The following is a 20781-nucleotide window of genomic DNA, read 5'->3' as shown; positions in this document are numbered from 1 at the left end:
CTCTCTCTCTCGTGGTCGCTCTCTCTCTCTCTCTCGTGGTCGCTCTCTCTCTCTCTCTCTCTCGCTCTCTCTCTCTCTCTCTCTCTCTCTCGGTTGTTCTCGCGCTCTCTCTCTCTCTGTCTCTCTCTCTCTCTCTCGCTCGCTCTCAAAAAAATTGATTTCCGGGATATTGTATATAATTTGCGGGCATCAGGGAGCCACTATTAATATGCGGGAGACTCCTGGAACATCCGGGAGAGGTGGGATGTCTGCATTTGGAGTCGATGTTCAGAGCAGGTGTATAATCCTTCACCTTTGTAATCAGGGATAGCCTTCCCAGTCGGGCTCCAATGTCAGAATTGGCACCAGTCACAGAGTACATCATACTTCACAATTTCTACTGACTTTGCTAGCTGCAGGGGGGTGGGATCGAGCAGTTTCAAACACCAGAATCCACCTACAATGAGGCAGCTTTCATAACTGTATTTATAGCTGTCCTTACTGAATGCTTTCCATCTCTGCAGTTTTAATCTTTATTTTTCCAAACCTCTGCAGCTGTTACGGATTTCCAAGCCCCACCCTGTTCAATTCTACACAGCCGACCATGTTGACATTTTCAGGCAGACATTTGCAGGAACAAGAACTGTACTGAGCTCCTTTGTCTTCTGCGTTTGAGGAAAGCACTACTGGAAAACTACTTGATTATTTGTCAGAAAGAAAACCTCTGAAGAATTTTAAATAAACCCAGAGCAGCTTGACAGGCTACTTCTTATTTGTGAGAGTTTCAGTGATTACACTCATGAATGGGCTGACCTCTTGCCGTTTTTTTTTGGTGACACTTACCTCCCTGGTTGAAGCACTGGGTCAGAGGGTCTCCATTCAGAGTGACCTGGCGAGTGAGTCTTCTGCAAGCAAACATAGCAGCAAGGGGTCAGGTTCAACAGCGGGCTATTGAAGTCTCAATCCAGAGCGTTCGCTTTCATCCTGTGTTTTACTTGAACAGTATCCAACAGCAAAGAATTCGGTTGGCTTATGTCAATGACCATATCTGTTGCCTAAGAGAGTTTTTTGAAAGCTGCCCAAACCATAGGACTTGTAGTCTCATTAGATGGGGAAATTACAGTGTAATAATTACATCCAATAGAGGGTTTGGTGGTTTATATATACATTTGATCCTTGGGTAGTCTGAACTCAAATTTAAGGTTTTAGGTGATTTATAATGAGGAAATATAAATACATAAAAGGCTAAAATTTAACAACATTTTGGTATCATTGCAAAGTATGTATAGAAAACTGGATATTCAATAGCAACCATAGGCTAGAGTATTTATTTCTAAATTTATTCAATTTTAGGGACTGTACATCTCCGGTGACACCAGCATTTGTTGCTGCCGTCACTATACAGCATCCTTTCCAGAGGTGTTGTTATAACAGAGTCAAAATCATTAGGAGGGAGGCTTTGAGTTCAGCTGATGTCTCAGCTAACGTATAGGTGGCATGTTAGTGTAATGCTATTCCAGTGTCAGTGACCCAGGTTCAATTCCACTGCTGTCTGTATGGCGTTCATTCATTCTCCCCGTGACCGCATGGGTGTCCTAGGGTTGCTTTGGTTTCGTTCCACATTCAAACCACATACAGGTGACTAGGTTAATTGGTTACATGGGAGTAATTAGGCAGCATAGGCATGTTGGGCCTGGAGGGACTGTTACCATTCTGTATCTCTAAAAACTAAAAAAAACCTCATGTGCAGCTACGGGTGGTAATTGGGACCAATTAAAGCATCACCATGTGATGCATCTTACTTACTGTTGCAGAAGCCTGTAATTCTATTTTGTATCTGCAAGACACTATATAATTTGGAGCATATTACAAAACACTGATAAACAAGGGACACAGTCAAGTGTGGAGCCTGCATTAAAGGGTTATTATCTGGACTGCACAATGATAATCTGCAGAGGAAAAAAATCCAGTTTAATATGGTATTCATAAAACTCTGGAGATGCTGGCTCATATTTTTAGTCACATGATACAATGGCATACTGGGCACAACCTCATGTAATACAATAAAGGTCATTTATTTATGCGGAGACCAACAGTTCTGCTGTGCCTCTGGTCTGTGCTAACACATTCAGAATCACAATCAGGTTTATTAGCAGTGATATTCCGTATGTTGTGAAATTGGTTGTTTTGTGGCAGCAGTACAGTGCAATACATAAAATATATTATAAGTTACAATAAGAAATACACACTATATAAAGAGAGCAAAGAATAGGGAGATAGTGTTCAAGGGCTGATTCATTGTCCACTCTGAAATCTGGTGGTGGAAGGGAAGAAGCTGTTCCTATAACTTTGAATGTGTATCTTCAGGCTCCTGTGTCTCCTCTCTGATGGTAGTGATGAGAAGAGAGCATGTCCTGAGAGAGAGAGACATTCTGAATTCAGGCAAAGGTATTCTACGGTTCAAGCTACTGTAAGGTGTTGTCTTGATGTTCTAGTGCATGGGTACCCTACTTTTTTATGCCATGGGCCCCTACCATTAACCACTGAGGTCCGCGTATCCCAGGTTGGGAACCCCTGTTCCAGTGCCTTGTTGTAACCCGGTACTGTATAATATGATGGCTTGTCAGGCATTTCTGTATTACTTCTTAAAAAGCCCTGCTGATTATTTTTTCTTTCACCTCTGGCATCAAATCCAGCCAAGATTGAATGGAGTAATAAATGCAATATGAAATTCTGAGAGGAGTTTTTATTCGGACACTGGTTACAATGAGGAACATTATCATAAGTATTTGAAATAGCTATCATAGATCATCTGCAGTGTGGTGAGTGAGGGAGGGAATGTAAGTGGGGAAAAAGGAACAGAAGCTAGTACTAATAAGGTGAAGAATAGATGGGTGAATGAGATACATTTACAGCATAAATAAACAGACCTTATTGCCAAGTAGTTTTTTTCTCTCTGTGGTGTGCATGGTATATAATATTCTATATAATTGAAGGATTCTTCATTCTATTTCTGCCCAGTTTTTAATAAATTACTCTTTTCCAATGTGGACCAAATGGAATCCACACTTGCACCAAACAGAACTTCTGGTATGCAAAATATAAAAAAAATCCATCCTGGATAGCAGAAAGGGAGCTTTGGACATTTCGGTTAGACACTATATAGTGCAGTAAGAATGTTCTCTGTATGATCTGGAAATTTGTGCTACTAACCAATCTCCTAGAAAGTCATATTTGGCATAGTTTATTTTTCAGATGAGAACCTTTAACAATACAGCACACGAACAGGCCCTTCAGCCCGCAATGGTGTGCTGAGCTAATCGAGATAATGACACCTGATAACACTCATCCCTTCTGCCTGGACATAGCTCACATCCCTCCATTCTCTGTATTTTCCATATGGCCATATTCATGTGCCTATCTCAGAGCCTTTTAAATGCCTCTGTCATATCTTCCACTACCAACAACAATGCCACATCACATTCCAGGCACCAACCTACCCAGCATATCTTCTTTAAACTTTTCTTCACTCATCTTAAATTTATACTCGCTGACATTTCGAGCTTGTGAAAGCATTCCAGCTGTCTACCCTACCTCTGCATCTCGTTATTTTAATTCCATCAGGTCTCCCCTCAGTCTCTGTTGCTCCAGAGAAAAGAAACCTTGTTCATCCAACCTCTCCTTGTAGCACAGGCCTTATAATCCAGACAGCATCCTGGTCAACCACCTGAACCCTTTCCATAACCTCCACATCCTCCCTGAAACGGGGCAACCAGAAATGAACATGACAATTCAGATGTGGCCTAACCAGAGCTTTACAAAGCTGCAATATATTTCCTATCTCTCCAACTCAGAGCTTCATTCAATAAAGGGATGAAAGACACCTTCTTTACCATCTTTCAACTTGTGCTGTTACCTTCATGGAGCAAGAAACTCAGATCTCAAGATCCCTCAGTACATCAAAGATGCTTTGACATTAACAGTGTACGATATCTTTACATTTGATCTCCTAGAATGTAGTACCTCACACATGCCTGGATTACGCTCAATCTGCCATTTTTTCTCCTATATCAGTAAATGATGTACAGCATATGCAACTGTGGCAACTTTCTACACTGCCACTATCCACAATGCTACCAACCTTTGAGTCATCTACAAGCTTATTAACCCATCCAGGCACATATTTGCCCAAGTCATTTATGTATATCATGGACAGCAAAGATCCCAGTATGGCTTGCTGTGGAACGTTACCAGTCATGCACCTCCAACCAGAATAATATCCGTTGACAACTGCCATTGGAACATCACTAGTCATTGGAATTACCACAATCATTGGAACCATCACTGGGACATCATTGAAACCATCAATGGAACATCACTAATCATTGGAGCATCACTAGCCATGTACTTTCAACCAGAATAAAATCTATTGACAACTATCATTGGAACATTACTAGTCATTGGAACTAATCTTTGGAACTATCGGTGGAACTATCACTAATCATTAGAACATCACTAGCCATGTAGCTCCAACCAGAATAAAATTCTGAATACAAATTGCTAAGTCACCATGGATCCGATGCATCTTAAACTTCTGGAGGATCATGCCATGAGGGACCTTGTCAAATGCTTACTAAAATCCATGTGGACAACATCCTCTGCTCTACCTTCATTAATCACCTTTGTTATCTCCACAACAAGTTCAATCAAGACATGACCTGTTCCACTTGGACTAGTGTCCAATTTATGAGCTGCTTAAATAAAAGGAACTATTTTGGAAGAAAACAGTTGTAATGGTGAGAGTTTGAGATGGAATTGGATTTTATCTAATGGTCCTTTTAGAAAACTGCTGATTAACCTAAAGGGAGTTGAGGTGGGGGAGGGAAACTTGTCCATTAAGGCCCATTCTCAGGCTAATTGCTGAGAACCTTTCCTATAGGGGGGCAACTTCTGTCAAACCTTTAGAAATTGAGCCATCTTATAAAAAGTGCTGGGAGTAACAGGTTGTCTTCTATTTAATAAAGGTAGCACTTAGTGCAAACGCTTTACAGTGCCCATGACCACTAATCGGAGTTCAATTGCTGCCAATCTCTGTAAGGAGTTTGTATTTTCTCTCCATGTCCGTCTGGACTTCGTCTGGGTGTTCTACTTTCCTCCCACATTCCAAAGACATATGGTTAGGGTTAGTGAGTTGTGGGCATGCTATTTTTGCACTAGTAGCATGGTGACACTCGTGATCCTTGGACTGAGCTGGTTGTTGACATGTGACAAGGTGCATGTGACAAATACGTTCAAATTTCAAAGTAAATTTACTATCAAGGTAGGTATACACCATATACTGAGATTTATTTTCTGGTAGGCATTCACAGTAGAACAAAGAAATAGAATAAAATCAAAGAATAACAATGAAAATAAAGGTGATTTTTAATTTCTAGATATTTTTCATCCTTCCATTGTGATCTGCAGTGTACCAGAGGTGGTAATGCAGGACTTCTACAATGAGTCCGCATGTGGATGTGGTGAGGTAACAAACCCCGCACAGTATTCAAGCAAACTGACTACAGATTGCCTTTTCAACTTTATTGGCTGGGAGAGCCATTTTACTGAAGTGGAAGGATTCTAAGCCACCTACTGTCTTTTATTGGCTCTCCTCCATTATGTCCTGTTTAAGTTTAGAGAAAATAAGAAGTCGGACATTTGATACATCCTTTAAATTTAAGCAAATCTGGTGACTTTTTATTCAATATTTTCATTTGATTTGAATTATTACTCTTCCAATCATTTTTTTTTTGAAGTTTTAGATTTGATCAGAAAGTCTTTCTTCTTTTTTGGTCGTATCCTCAGAATGGACTGCCCAGTCCCTTTTGTCCCCCTTTTCCCGTATAGTGTAGAGGGTTTTTTTTTCTCTCCATGAATTGTTAAGAGGAGAATTAGCTGTCTTCTTTTTTACTATATACTACATATTAGCTTAATACTAGGTATGATTTTGATCATGTCTATTTCACTTTCTGTTTGTATTGTTATTGATATATTTGAGATAATTCTCCCCTTGTTTGTTTACATGCTCTTTTTAAATTAATAAAAAGACTAATAAAGAAAAGAAAGACTGTAGAAGGACGGTACCCACCTGCGTGCACTGGGTAAGTAGGTGCTGCAAGAGCTTCCGTTCCAGGTGCAGTAAGGGTCTCTTGCCAGGCAGCATTCCGCACAGCCTTTGCCATACAAATCGCACTGGTACAGCGACACCTGGGCCAAGCCACCCTTTGAACCTAAATACAGCCACTGCTGTAGGAAAAGCAGACATCAGTTTGAGATTGATAAAAGGATTACACTCTTTCAGCTCCTGGTGAGACGCACAGTGAATTTGGGGATCGCTTCAGCGGGCACCTTTTCTCCATCCGCCAAAAGCGGAATTTCCCGGCGGCCAAACATTTTAATTTCCACTCTCATCCCTGTTCCAACATGTCGGTCCACGGCTTCCTCTTGTGCCATGATGAGGCCACCCTCAGGGTGGAGGAACAACACTTTATATTCCTCCTGGGAAGCCTCCAACCTAATGGCATGAAAATATCGATTTCTCCTGGTAAAGCTTTTTCCTTCCACCTCCCCTTTTCTTCTATTTCGCACTCTGGCCTTTTACCTCTTCTCACCTGCCTATCACTTCCCCCGGGTCCTTTCTGTTTTCCCTTTCTCCTATGGTCCACTCTCCTCTCCCATCACATTCCTTCTTCTCCAGCCCTTTACCTTTCCCACACACCTGGCTTCGCCTATCACCTTCCAGCTAGCCTCCTTCCCCTCCCCCCACCTTTTTATTCTGGCATCTTCCCCCTTCCTTTTCAGTCCTGAAGAAGGGACTTGACCTGAAACGTTGACTGCTTACTCATTTTCCTAAAAGCTGTCTAACTTGCTGAGTTTCTCCAGCATTTTCTGTGTGGTGCTTTGGATTTCCGGCATCTGCAAACTTGCTCGTGTTTATTCTCTTAGCTTTGTTCATAGAACAAAGGAGGATTCGTTTGGCCTAATAAGCTAATGAAGGGCTCAAATTCCTGCCACCCCCCCCCCCGCCACTTACCCTAGAACATTGTTTTAATTTTCAAGTATGAATCCTCTTGCACCTCCCTTTGGCAGTGAGCTTAACTCACAAATTATTGCCTTTAATAAACATCTCATGATTGGCTAGAACACCCAGTGAACCTGCAGCCCTTTTTTTCTGCTTCACCTCCACCAGAAGAAATGGTCACATATCTCAACATGTCATTGAAAAAGGCAGAATGAAATATTTTTTCCATGCATGAAGTACCAAAACCAAGAGGGCAAATGTTTGAGATAGGAGGAAGGAGCTTTAAAGGGGATCTGAAAGGCAAGTACTTTTCCACTGAACTTGCTGCCAAAGGAGGTGCTGGAATCGGATATAATTACCACATTTAAGAAGCGTTTAGACAAATACTTGAATTGACAAGGATATAGTCCTAATCTGTGTAAATGAGGTTAATGGATAGTAAATATGGAGAAAGGTTGGCATGTCCATGGTGAACTGAAGGGCTTGTTTCTGTGCTACACCAATCTGTAACCTGATCATCCAAACCTCTTTCAGGGAGGAAAGTCAGAATACTGTACTCTACTCTACTCTGTCTAGAATCCTTAGTGCTTTGATCTAGTGGGTTGTCCACCCAGTGAGGTGAGATGGACCAGAACACCCACAGTCATTTAACAAACCATCCAAGTATGCAAGGCCCATGGGTGGTTTGGATTCTTGGGAGGAGTTAGACCATTGAGCAAGAAAGGGGAAATGAGGCAATCAGACGACCAACTAGGAAGTCATCAAAATGATGTTGTCTAGAAGGCCCTCTTCAGTTTCAGTTTGTGTTTTCCATTGTATTCACTGGAATTCAGAAGAATGAGGGATGACTTCATTGAAATCTATCAAATGATGAAAGGCCTTAATAGAGAGCATGTGGACAAGATGCTTCTTGCAGTGGGAGAGTCTAAGACCAGAGGACACAGCCTCAGGATAGTTGTGTGTCCTTTTAGAATGGAATTGAGGAGAAATTTCTTCAGCCAGAGTGTAGTGAATCCGTGGAATTTGTTGCCACAGGCAGCTGTGGAGGTCAGGTATGTATATTTAAGGCAGAGGCTGATAGATTCTTGATTGGTCAGGGCATGAAGAGATACAGGGTGAAGGCAGGAGATTGGGACTGAGAGGAAAAATGATTCAGCCATGATGAAATGGTGGAGCAGGCTTGATGGGCCAAATAGTCTAATTCTGCTCTGATATCTTATGGTCTTGTACACAGCAGAGTTATTTAGCATTTTGTTCAATTGTTCAGCTCCAAAGGAGACACTGTTCTGGAAACTGATACTCTCGTTTTACTTTGGAGAAATGCCAAATTACCCAGGTGTTTTCTGATGGGAAGATAGCAAAACATACTCCAGCCTTAAGAATGAGAAGGAAGAGGCATCTGTGAACCAGATACGCCTTTTGTTCCAAGAACTGTAGGTGTTTAGTTTCTAGTGTGTTTCCGTATGGTGTCAGCATTCCTCAATATTGGGCAAAGTTGTGTGAGGGTTCAGAGATGTTGTTTTGGAGACTAAACAAATAGTTGGTTACTGTAATGTCAGTCACAAACGGTAAGAAAAGGACAACTTCAGATCCTCTATGACCATATTTCAAGGAAAATAACTTTCATATCAGTCACTCTAAACATTTTGATTTGTTTAATTCTGAAGATTTCATTTGCATTGCAGCAAACGAGCATCAAATATCGAGGATGAGTGTGCTTACCCGCTTCTTGGACAGTTTCATTGAGGTGATTGGTGCTTTGTCCTGAAGAGAGATTAAATTATGCTAATGAGGCATCCATATTATTAACATCATAAATATCATTCAGGATCGTTCTTCTATATTTATACTTAAATCTAAGAACAAAAGAAAAAAAAATTAAATAAAACACTTTCATATGTTCATAGGAGCCAGAAGCCCTGCACCACTAGGTTCAGGAACATCTACTTCCTTTCAACCATATAGTTCTAACAACAGGCAAAACCCTAATCTCTACAGTTTAGCAACGTCATGGTAACTTTGACTATCCTATACTAAACTGAATATTTTTGTTCTAGTTGTATTTTCTTCAAAAAATTGTGCATAATTTATGCTGCTTTTATGATGTTATATGCCAGTGATGCTGCTGCAAGTAAGTTTTTACCGCCACAGAGAGGAATATTGTTCAGGAATTAGGAATTCTTCTGCCATAGGATCGTCGGTAGCAACCTGAGCCATTTGGACAAGCAGACAAAGAACACAACTTCAAACAACACAATGTGGTAACATATTTGACAGGGCTCCCGTGGTCAGCTCCTTCAGAAAGTTAGGAGGCATGGGATCCCAGGGTAACTTGGCTGCGTGGATTCAGAATTGGCTTGCCCACAGGAGCCATGAGGGTGGGTGCAGAGGAGATTCACTAAGATTAGAAAGCATGTGTTATAAGGATAGGTTGAGCAAGCAAGGGCTTTTTCTCTTTGGAGAGGAGGATAAGAGGTGACTTGATAGAGGTGTACAAGATGATGAGAGGCTTAAATCGAGTGGATAGTCAGGGACTTCTTTTCTCAGGGTGGAAACAGTTAGTACAAGAAGGCATAACTTTAAGGCGCTGGGAGGAAAGTACAGGAGGGATGTAAGAGGCAGGTTTTTTTTACACAGAGAGAAGTGGGTGCATGGAGCATGCTGCCGGTCGTAGTGGTAAGGGGAAGATACGTTAGGCACATTTAAGTTACCCTTAGATGGGCATATGGAAGAAAGAAAAATGGAAGGCTCTGTTGGGGGGTAAGGGCTAGATTAGCCTTGGAGTAGATTAGAGGGTCGACACAACATCATGGGCCAAGTTGCCTGCACTGTGCTGTACTGATTTTTGTTTTAATACAGCTGGCTAAATTCTACACTGAATCCTAGCCTGAATTATATATTCAAATATTGCATAATCCTTTGAAAAGCAGCAGCATAGTATCTCAAGTCTGCAAAGCATGGATATGGTCATTAAATCTTCCAGAATATTTCCAAAAACAGTACTAAGTTGTGTACTCTCTAAGAGTTTTGTTGAAGTTCCAAGCTGGCCCACCCACAAGTGTTTATTTGGAGCAAAATGAAAAAGCAGAGAATTGGATCAGAAACAAAGAAGGCTTCACTGAAAATACTGAGACAGAAAATGTTGGAAATACTGAGCAAGTCAGGCTGGATCTGTAGAGGTAGAAATTACATTTCAGGTCAGTGAGCCTACACCTATTCTTCATTGCAAACTCTTGGGAACCATTCGTGCGGCTAATACAACTGTTTCCTCACAGCACCAGAGCGCCAGGTTCAATCCTGACCTTGGTTGCTGTCTGTGTGGAGTATGCATTCTCTCCCTGTGACTGTGTGAGCTTTTCTTCAGGCTGTACTGATTTCCACCCATGCCCCACAGATATTCGGGCTTGTGAGTTCACTAGCCACTTAAATTGACCCTAGAGTATACCAGGAACATAGGCCTTCATAGATCAAAGTATTGAGTACAGGAGCCGGGATGTTATGTTGAAGTTGTGTAAGACATTGGTGAGGCATAATTTGGTGTATTACATGCAGTTTTGGTCACCTGCCTACAGGAAAGATGTAAATAAGGATGAAAGAACACAGAGAAAATTTACAAGGATGTTGCCAGGACTGGAGGACATGAGTTAAAAGGAAAAATTGAGTAGGTTAGAACTTTATTCCCTAGAACATAAGAGAATGAAAGGAAATTTGATAGAGGTATACAAGATTATGAGGAGTGTAGATAGGGTAAATGCAAGCAAGCTTTTTCCACTGAGGTTGGGTAAGACTACAATTGGAGGTCATGAGTTAAGGGTGAAAGGTGAAATGTTTAAAGGGAACATGAGGGAACTTCTTCACTAAGCAGATGGTGTAAGTATGGAACGAGCTGCCGGCACAGGTGGCAGATGTGACTTCAATTCCAACGTTTAAGATATGTTTGGATAGGTACAGTATATAAATGGGAGAGCTATGGAGGGCTATGGACCGGGTGCAGGTCGATGGGACTAGGCAGTTTTAAATGGTTTGGCAGGGGCTAGATAGGCCAAAGGTCCATTTCTATGCTGTAGTTTTCAATGACTCTATGACAAGTGGTAGAATCTTGAGATAGTTGCTGAGAATATGGGGAGACTAAAAATTAAAATTGGGATTTACGTAGGATTAGTGTGAACAAGTGATTAATGGGCACCATGAAATTGATGGACCAAAGGGCCTGTTTCTGTGGAGTATCTGTCAGTGACATAAACTATTTTAGTGTTAATCTCACAGGAGAAGTAATCTAGGAGGGCTAGACTAATCATTCTAGAGTATTTGAGAATTTAGATATGTGCCTTTGAAAATGAATGGGATAAAATATTTGGTGTTTGTTGGATTATAAGGACCCAACTAGTTCATAACTGTTTTTCAGGAAAGAAAACTTCATTTCCCTCAGTCTTATATTTAAGTCCCTCTGAAGTGTCCAGCTGAACCACACAGATCAAACCAACCAGAAAGGAGACGTTATTAGAACTAATTAATAAAAGATCACATTATTTCTACATCGCTTTTGTATTTGTTACCTCAGTCCATTTTCTGGAGACCAATGAACTTTTTACTTCCAATCCTACATAAGAAGAGACTTCTCACTTTATCTTATAATAAGGGGGTCTTTCCTGACCATCAACTTTAAAGGTTCTGACAGGAAGAAATTAAAAGGCTTCAAAGAGTTTAGAACAAGTATAGTAAGGTGAATATTTGTTCTCTTTTATCATTGATCAAAAAAAACCAAAAAAAACTTGCATTATTACTCAAAAACTATTCCCTGTGTTTCCTATAAATTAATATCTAGTCAGGTTATCCACAGCCTCTGACAGGATCACAAATCATTAGATGGAAAACTGGGTTAGTCATTCATATAGCTTATTATGAGTTCAGAAGAACACACACAGCAATGAAAAATAGATTTTAAAATGATATTTAGAAAAGATTTTTGATTAAAAACTATCCCTTTTCTAATCTCCTGGCAAGGATACCTCAGTGGGCAGAACTTATGTAGGTTTTAGCACAGCTTGAGGGTTTTGATACATCTCTTGCCAGAGTCCTCTCTGGAGAGCTAAAGCCCATGGCAAGCAGGCTCACATTTAGGGCTGCCTGAATGAAACCTCATGAATATATAAATGATTTGCCAGGAAATGTTTGTATTAGATCCATACACAAATGAAAATTCCCTTTTCACAGCTGTTTTGAATTGAATTTCTACTTACTAAAATTCTTTAATACTTAGAACAATGAGCCTGAAGTTTTTCCAAGGGTCTGCCCTCTCTGTTCTCCCCTCACCTCACTCCACCCTGTCTGGGTCACCCCACTCGCAAATTCCTCACATAGTCTATGTCTCCTCTTATCCTTCCCCATCGTGTTTGTTCTTCCCTTACCCTCCCCCCCTGTCCAGTCTTGGCTAACCTGTTCCTCATGATGTCTAAGTCTCCCTTCCCCCTTCCTCACCACAAATGTGTCCCTTCCCTCTTCTTCACCCTGCCCAGATCTTCCCCCACATTTCTTTACAAAGTAGTCTCCTCTCAGCACACCAGATCACCCATCATAATGTCTGGGTCTTCCTTTATCCTTTCTCACCATACTTGTTCATCCATTACCTTTGCTCATCCCTCCTCACCTGCTTGATCCTCCCTCCCCCTTCACTACGTCTATCTCCTTTCGCTCTTCAAGTGAAAACTGGACACAGTCAACAAATGATTTTCAGCAAGACCTTTATATGTTGAAGGTGTTGACTGTTTTCACTCCATTTCTTTAAATAAGGCCATTAATATGTCCTCATATCCACTGCCGCCTGTCAAACCAATTTTCCTTCTCTTCAACATAATGTGAGTGGATCGTTCTGTGTAAGTGAGCCAGCTGTGGTTTGGTACTTCAAATAAAGTGTAACTCAACAGGAAGTGACTTCCATATGTTCACTGCTATTATTTTCCAACTTACCTGGAAAACCTCTAACTCTTCTAGAATTAGCTCTTCTACCTCATGGTTTTCTTTAGGAGAGTAGATAGATTTCAGGACCAACCCTGTGTCTGTAACAGAACACAATACAGCTATTATATTTAGTTTTAGTTTTGTTCAAAGATGGATTAATAGAAGAGAAACAGACCTTGCGTGCCTACGATAACCTGGTTATTTATCTCCTCTCTTTTCATACTGCTCCAAAAAGCTCTGTTCTCACTAACTCTCCTAAATTTACCTTGCACTCTATTTGTCTACCTGCACTGCACTTACTCTGCAGACAGTTACTGTGCATTCTGTTTTGCCTGTTTGTACTACCTTGCATGGAATGACCTGTTTGGTGGCATGCAAACAAACGCTTTTCACCGTATCTCAGTACATGTGACAAGAATCTACCAATACCAAAGATCCAACGAATCGGTGAAACTTTGGCAATTATGTGCCAATGCCACAACGCCTCACAGTCCTCCCTCAGATTGATTCCTGTTACACGTCAGGTTGGAAAGCTTAGAAAGGTAAATGTGAAAACCAAATTGGTTAGAAAAATTAAATTTACAAGGTTGGTTTTTAATTACAACAGTTGTTGAGACCTTGCTGATCCAGGAAGCTGTCACAATATTCTGAGGAAGATTGACTGCTAAAGTTTGAGTTGTGGCGCCATATTTGGCACAGGTATCATGAAGCCAAAGAGCCTGATCCTGTGCAGTATTGTTGAATTGTACTATTGTTAGTATATTTATTTACTTTTTATTTATTATTGGCACAATTTGTCCTCTTTTGCACATTAGATGTTTGTCAGTCATTGTTATTTAGTTTTCCATAAACTCTACTGTGTTTCTTTATTTTCCCGTAAATGCCCGTATGAAAATTAATCTCTAGTATTATATATACTATATAATACATATAGTACTTTGATAATAAATTTACTTTGAACTATGTTCTATATTCCTTGTTCTAAAAGCAAGATTATTGGGTTATCATATGTAATACACTCAACACGCTGTGGATGAAGTTAACTATTATTCTGTATGCTTGGCAGACTTTCAGCTTGTACTTTATAAAATACTTCGGAGAATAGGTTGTTTTCAGTGGTGTTTGAGACAACCCCACAGATACAATCGCCCAAATAAGACCAGCATTAACAAGCGCTCCTCTCAGTGAGCTGTGCATGGCTTTGAACAGATTGTTTGGCTTCATCTACTCACCAGTTCCAATAAAGATCACATCATATTGTCCATCCACTGCCTCGACCCGGTCCACAGCGAGACGAGTAAACTTGTAGTCCATGCCAACCCGAACCAGCACTGGCCGATGGTTCACCGGATAGACAGCATCGTGCATGAGTGGGTGGGTGCGGATGAAGAAGATCGCCTCATCTGGGTATTCACGCGTTGATCTGTAGCTCCCATACGTGGTGCTGGGGCACTGGACATATGTGACAGATGCAATGGTAAGACTTGTGATCGATTATTTTTTGAGTCATCATTTGCAGAATTTGGTCATTGATCATTTTAGTGCACTAAGTTCTGAGTGCTGCTTGTTTTAAAATTTGAGATTATTTTCCCTTGTCTTAATAGCTGAAAGTAATATCAACGGAAAGAAATGCACCAGGCTCTCTGGTTCATGTTTTTCCTCCACAGTAATCCTCATTAGCCCTCAGTAGGCTTTTCAAAGGTTTTAACTCTAATTTAGGATTGAAACATGTCAGGACCTTCAAGTTAACAAGTGTTGAGTACTGATAAATAGTGGCCAGTAATCTGTCTACTTTAAGTGGACACCCATGTATCATGTTACAGTCAAAATGCAGTGCTATATGTGTGTTCGTGAATGAATTTCTATTCAAGTGATGTCAGCTTTCATACCACAAAATTCAACGGAATGAATTTGAGGTAGTTTACTGTACACTGACATTAAGATATAATATGTTAATGCTGCTGACTGGGGATCTATTTCCAAGCAACTAGTGCGACCACATGTACTGTAATGTCAACATTATGCAATGTTAATGGCACTTGTGATAACATCCTGTTAGCTGAGTGATTCCCATCTCTGTTTCATTTCTGTAGCCTCTAATAGGGCACAGTGTTTGAGGCTTGGTAGAGAATTACATACAATAGACCTTGCCGTCTAGCTGCTGGTGGAACCCAGTGGGTTGAGCAGCATCTGTGAAAGGAAAGGAATTATCAGAGTGTCAGGTTGAAACACTGCATGAGGAACTCCAGCAGATTGTTTCCAGCATTTGCAGTCTTGCGTGGCTCCCTAGTCTTCTCTTATTCTTTTTTACCTTTTTGCCAAATTTCTCAGCTGTTTTACTGACGTAACTCAACATCTTTCCCAATAATTGGGAGAGTTTCAGTTTCTTAATGAAGAATAGCTGCCTGTTGGCACAATACTTGCTTTACACTTGGTCTAGAGATTAATTCCACTCACAGTCCCAGGGCGAGGGTAAGGCACACGTCCTGGATATGTCACCCACTTGTAGTCAGGACCCTCTTTGTGTGCAAATTCCCCTTTGAAGGCCATTATAATGTTGGCCATCTTGTAAACACAGACAGCTGACCCATTGAGAATATTGCTACAAAAAAAAACAAAATGAAATATCATTTGACTTTGCCTTGCAATGATACAATAAACTTACACCTGTTCTGATTAAATGAACTGTAGACTGAATCATCTAGCACGACCTACAGCAGGACTGAAGTAATACTGAGACATAGGACCCAATATTATCCCTAGCCAAGCCTTTCAGATGGTTGAGACCGTTACTTGGATGCTAAAAGGAACATATATGTTAAAGACTTCACAGTGCACAGTGTTGGAAGTGTTCATGGAGAGGTGCACAGTTACTTTTTTCCTTTCCCTTTCCCACTAGCATCAAGTCAGCGAAGGTATTGTGATGACCACTGAAAGGATCCATTTTAATGGATGAGAACAAGAAGGAAATGTCCATCTTTGCTGAGGCTAAAAGGTCAGCACAGGTTGGGCATACGTTGTACAAGCAGGTGTCCAAATATCATTGAACACTTCCCTGTATGTGGCAAAAGAGAACCATTTCCTCCTGTTTATATGGGAGAGTGATTATGAGATGCAAAACTGGATTGCAGGCTAGGAGAACTAAGTTCGGAAGAAGAGTCTCAGCCTGAAACGTCAACTATCTGTTCATTTCCATAGATGCTGCCTGACCTGCTGAGTTCCTCCAGTATTTTGTGTGTGTTTCCAGCGTCTACCAAATTTCTCATGTTTAGGAGATCTTACTCTAGATACATATCAACCGGTTATTCACTACTGCTTTGAGAGAACCAATTCACAGAGAATGCATCTCTTTACTCCCTGCATATTATATGAAGACTTAGTTTAAGCAGTTGGTGAGAAGGTCTGAGTTGTCCCATAAACGATAATGGATTCCTGGATTTTCTGTAAACACAACAGTAACATTCCCAGGTCTGCAAGGGAAGACGTACTTATGCAGACAAACTGATTTTTGTCAGACGTGGTGTTAAATTACACCAGAAGAGTGTAAGCCACAGTGACACAGTCACTGCCACACTGCTCCTGTCCTCACCTGGGGTGCTGTCAGTGTGGTGATGGCACATTTCCCTGGGAGCTCTAATTTCCACCCACATCCCAAACATGTGCTAGGACAATAATTGGATGCTTTAAAATACTCCTTACTGTAGGTCATTAGTGAGAAATATCAGAAAGAATGATTTGATAGATGTGGGAAAGAGAACAAGGGTACAGGGAAATGTGATCGATGGGGTTGCTGGAAACTAGCGTGGACACAAAGGACAAAATGGCCTCTTTCTGTTTGCCGTAGTGGAACATAACTCAAGAAATCTGAAACCAAACTGGATTTTGTTGATCGGAGGGGCGTTCATCACTAGGGAAAACAGAAAACTGCTTAAGACCAAGCCAGACCACTGAGATTTCAGACAACTGCTGCTTAAATGACGAAATTGACAAAGTGAAGAGTTGTCTTTTATCTAAAAGTATCCGCTTTACTAAAGTGAGTACAGCTGACAGAGATACTGCTCTTCATGCTATCTCAAAGCACAAAGAGAAGCTATTTAGCCCATTGTATCAGTGCTGCCATTTTGAAAGACCTTTCTGACTAGATCCAATTTCCTTTTCAAAAATTTATTGATTTTACTTTGGAATATTACCAATGCATCTTCTTCCTCTACCTCACAGACAATGCAATTCAGATCAAAGCATGTTGTTTAAAAAAATGATCTTTGCCTCTACTCTGAGTCTTTGTCCAACTTGTTTCACATTATCTACCATTTCCCTTGAAAACTATTTGGCTCTTGGATTCTGGGGAGGCAGATGATTTTTCCTCTCCTTGGCTCCATCCTTCTGCTAACATATGCAAGTAAATACAAAGCAGGTAAGTTTTGTCAAGAGCATCACAACATCCTAATGGTTTTAGTAACACTTCACATATGTTTTTCTTAGCAGCTCAGAAGCATGATATAAACACAAACCCATGCATGGCCCATATAAACTGCACTTCCTCAGTCTGGCAATCAAAGATTTAATCTGAAATTTAACACCATTCAAATAAACTGCTCAAGGGTATATGCATTTAGATGGGGTGTTGTGGTCTATAACACTGAGAAGAACAGTAATGAAGGATGAAAAAACTGAAATAAAATCAGCCAATTTCTTGTTATGGATGACTACCGTGGAAAGTGCTCTTCATTGGGTGCATTAGTAAGATGAATTTAGACTAGGATGTGAAGCCACACATTGAAGTGAGAAGAGAGCTACCTTAGGAACATGGTGTCATGACAACAACCTTTCCCTCAAAGTCAGCCAAGCAAAAAAGCTGGTTATTGGCTTGGAGGAGGGTGCATATGCTCTTTTCTACATCAATGGTGTTGGAGCTTCGGAGAGTTGAGAGTTTCAATTTCAATTTCAACTTCCCAGGAGTAAGCATAAGACCTAGAAGCAGAATTAGGCCATCTGGCCCATTGAGTCTGCTCTGCCATTCAATCATGGCTGATCCTTTTTTCCCCTCCTCAACCCCAGATGCCAGTCTTCCCTCCATAACCTTTGGTGCCATTTCCAATCATGAACCTATCAATCTCTGCCTTAAATACACCCAACAACCTGGCCTCCACAGCTGCCTGTGGCAACAAGTTCCACAAAGTCACCACCCTTTGGCTAAAGAAATGTCTCTGGATCTCTGTTTTGAAAGGGCGCCCATCTATCCTGAGGCTGTGCCCTCTTGTCCTAGACCCTCCCACCATGGGGAACATCAACAACAATCTGCTCAGGGTTCAACCATGTAGATGCCATAGACAAGAAATCTCATCAATGCCCCTACCTCGTCAGGAGGCTGAAGAAATTTGACTTGTCCCCCATCAGCCCATGCCAATTTTTATCGAAGCATCCTGTCTGGGTGCATAGTGGTTTGGTATGGCAACTGCTCTGCATGTAACCATATGAAACTGCAGACAGTTGTGGGCACAGCCCAGCTCATCACAGAAATCAACCTCCCCTCCATCAATACTTCTCACTGCCGCAGTAAGGTAGCCAGTGGAACCAAAGACCCCACCCACAGTCTCATGTTTTGTTTCTCCCATCCAGCAGAAGATACAGAAACCTGAAAGCGTCTACTACCAGACTCACGAACAGCTTCTATCCCGCTGTTAAGACTAATGAATGATTCCCTTCTATAATAAGATGGACTCTTGACCTCAGAATCCATCTCGTTATTATCTTGTACCTTATTGTTTACCTGTGCTGCATTTTCCCTGTAACTGTTAGACTTAATTCTGATTTTCTTTGCATCATTTTACCTTATTCTAGCTCAATGTACTGAGTAATGAGTCGATCTCTATGAACAGTACGCAAGACAAGCTTTTCACTATATCTTGCTTCTTGTGACGATAATGAACCAATTCCAATTTCAATTCCAATTGTCATCCCACAGAGGACCTGACACCTGACAAACTAGGGATGGATTGGAAAAAAAAGATCAGTGATGGCCATATGAGAACGAGGAGGTGATAGATAGGAGCTACAGGGAGGCAGGTGCCTGGGTAACTGTCAGAAGAGGAAAAGGGAATAGGCAACCAGTGCAGAGTACACCTGTAGCCATCCCCCTGGACGGAGCTACAATGGTGCTAGATAGCAACTTCTTCAAGCTCAAATGTGGAAACTGCTTAATTTCCCGTGATGCCTACACTGAAGAAGTTTAGATCTTCTCTTCGACGGGAGCTTAGTGAAACCCTCTCTCACTGCTCCCCACCTATAATTTCTTCAACTTTCCAGCTCTTGGATCCACCCCTCCCCTCCTGTCCTCTCCTATCATTTTGGATCTCCTCCTCCCCCTCCCACTTTCAAATCTCTTACTAGCTCTTCTTTCAGTTAGTCCTGACGAAGGGTCCCAGCCCGAAACATTGACTGTACCTCTTCCTAGAGATGCTGCCTGGCCTGCTGCATTCACCGGCATTTTTGTGTGCGTTGCTTGAATTTCCAGCCCCTGCAGATTTCCTTGTGTCTGCATAATTTCTACCTTTAATGTCTCTCTTCTTTCCTTTTCCGTCAAAGTCCCTGACCTAGAGCTACACTCAAACTTTGGTTCCTCGAGGCAAGGGGACCTGCTCTTGGGGCACACCAACTGGTCATTTTTCGAAATCCCAAGGACTGGCCTTGAAGGTGAGTGGGTCTTCGGAGTTCCGAAACTTTGCAGCCCTGCTGACGAGCCAATTCTACGCTGATGCTGCTGACTTCAGTGTCACGGAAGAAAACAGAATATCAGAAACAGCGGATCAGTTGTCAGAGGGCTCTGTACTCGGCAAACTGTTCTCTCTCTCTTTCTCTTGCAGGTGGGGGAGAGTTTGTTGCCAATTCTCGAGATAGAGAACTCGGGAGGAAAAGAGAACTGATACAGCAGTCTTTAACAGCGTAAATCTGCGAGCATTTTTTTTTTGTCTGGTTAGTCTCCCCTCTCACTGAGTGACATTTCTCTGTCCCTTTATTAAGGAGGGAGAGAGCCTGGGGTATGTTGAATTGTCAGGTGAATGACTGGTTTTTGTTGTTCTGCAGATCGTGGTCTTTCTTGGGGGCTTTTCTATTACTTGCTTGGTGGGTGGAAGGCGCTGATGCTTTTTTTGGTGAAATATGTGGCATGGGGGGAGAAGGAGGGTAGTTGTTCTGCTGCTCCTTGTGTGTGGGAGGCGCTGGAATAGAGGGCTTTCTGGTTCTAACGTTTTTACTGTCACTCATTATTTGAGGTACTCTTCTATTTTCGTAGATGTCTGCAAAGAACAAGAACATCAGGTTGATATCGACTGATATTAAATGGAACTATTGATATTGATTGATATTAAATGAAACTAATAAGGATACCACTTTGGATACCGCTGGGGGGGTGGGGGACAACTGACCGGGGGAAGCTGCAGTGACCAGGTCTTTAGCACAGAGTCTGACTCGGTGGCTCAGAAAGGACGGGGGGGAAGAAGAGGAGTACAGTAGTGATAGCAGACTCCATAATTAGAAAAGCAGACAGCAGATTCTGTGGAGGAGAAAGAGATACCCAGATGGTATATTGCCCCCCAGATGCCAGGGTTAGGGTCAGATTGGGTCCACAGCATTCTATAGAGGGAGAGTGAACAGCCAGAAGTTGCAATGCATTTTGGCACAAACGATATAAGTAGGGAAAGGGAGGAGATCCTGAAGAGAGAATATAGGGAGTTAGGCAGGAAGTTGAAAAGCAGGACCTCCAGGGTAGTAATCTCTGGATTTCT

The 20781-nt window shown here is 41.5% G+C and overlaps 1 protein-coding gene across 2 annotated transcripts in view; it reads right to left on the bottom strand.

Annotated features, from left to right (window-relative positions):
• sema3h (sema domain, immunoglobulin domain (Ig), short basic domain, secreted, (semaphorin) 3H) overlaps window positions 1–20781 on the bottom strand; it is a 234663-nt gene that overhangs the window by 19238 nt on the left and 194644 nt on the right. The window contains exons 11-16 of one of the 2 annotated variants that reach the window (XM_063067851.1): window positions 15455–15599; window positions 14230–14449; window positions 13007–13095; window positions 8762–8803; window positions 6107–6264; window positions 823–884 (exon numbers count right to left, since the gene is read on the bottom strand). In XM_063067851.1, the coding sequence (XP_062923921.1) occupies window positions 823–884; window positions 6107–6264; window positions 8762–8803; window positions 13007–13095; window positions 14230–14449; window positions 15455–15599 (716 nt within the window). The remainder of the gene's footprint in view (window positions 1–822; window positions 885–6106; window positions 6265–8761; window positions 8804–13006; window positions 13096–14229; window positions 14450–15454; window positions 15600–20781) is intronic. The other variant, XM_063067852.1, reaches the window with a different exon arrangement.

The sequence above is a fragment of the Mobula hypostoma genome, chromosome 15 (genome assembly GCF_963921235.1).
Source record: "Mobula hypostoma chromosome 15, sMobHyp1.1, whole genome shotgun sequence".
NCBI classification, from domain to species: Eukaryota; Metazoa; Chordata; class Chondrichthyes; order Myliobatiformes; family Myliobatidae; genus Mobula; species Mobula hypostoma.
This window is presented reverse-complemented; position numbering and strand designations above follow the sequence as displayed.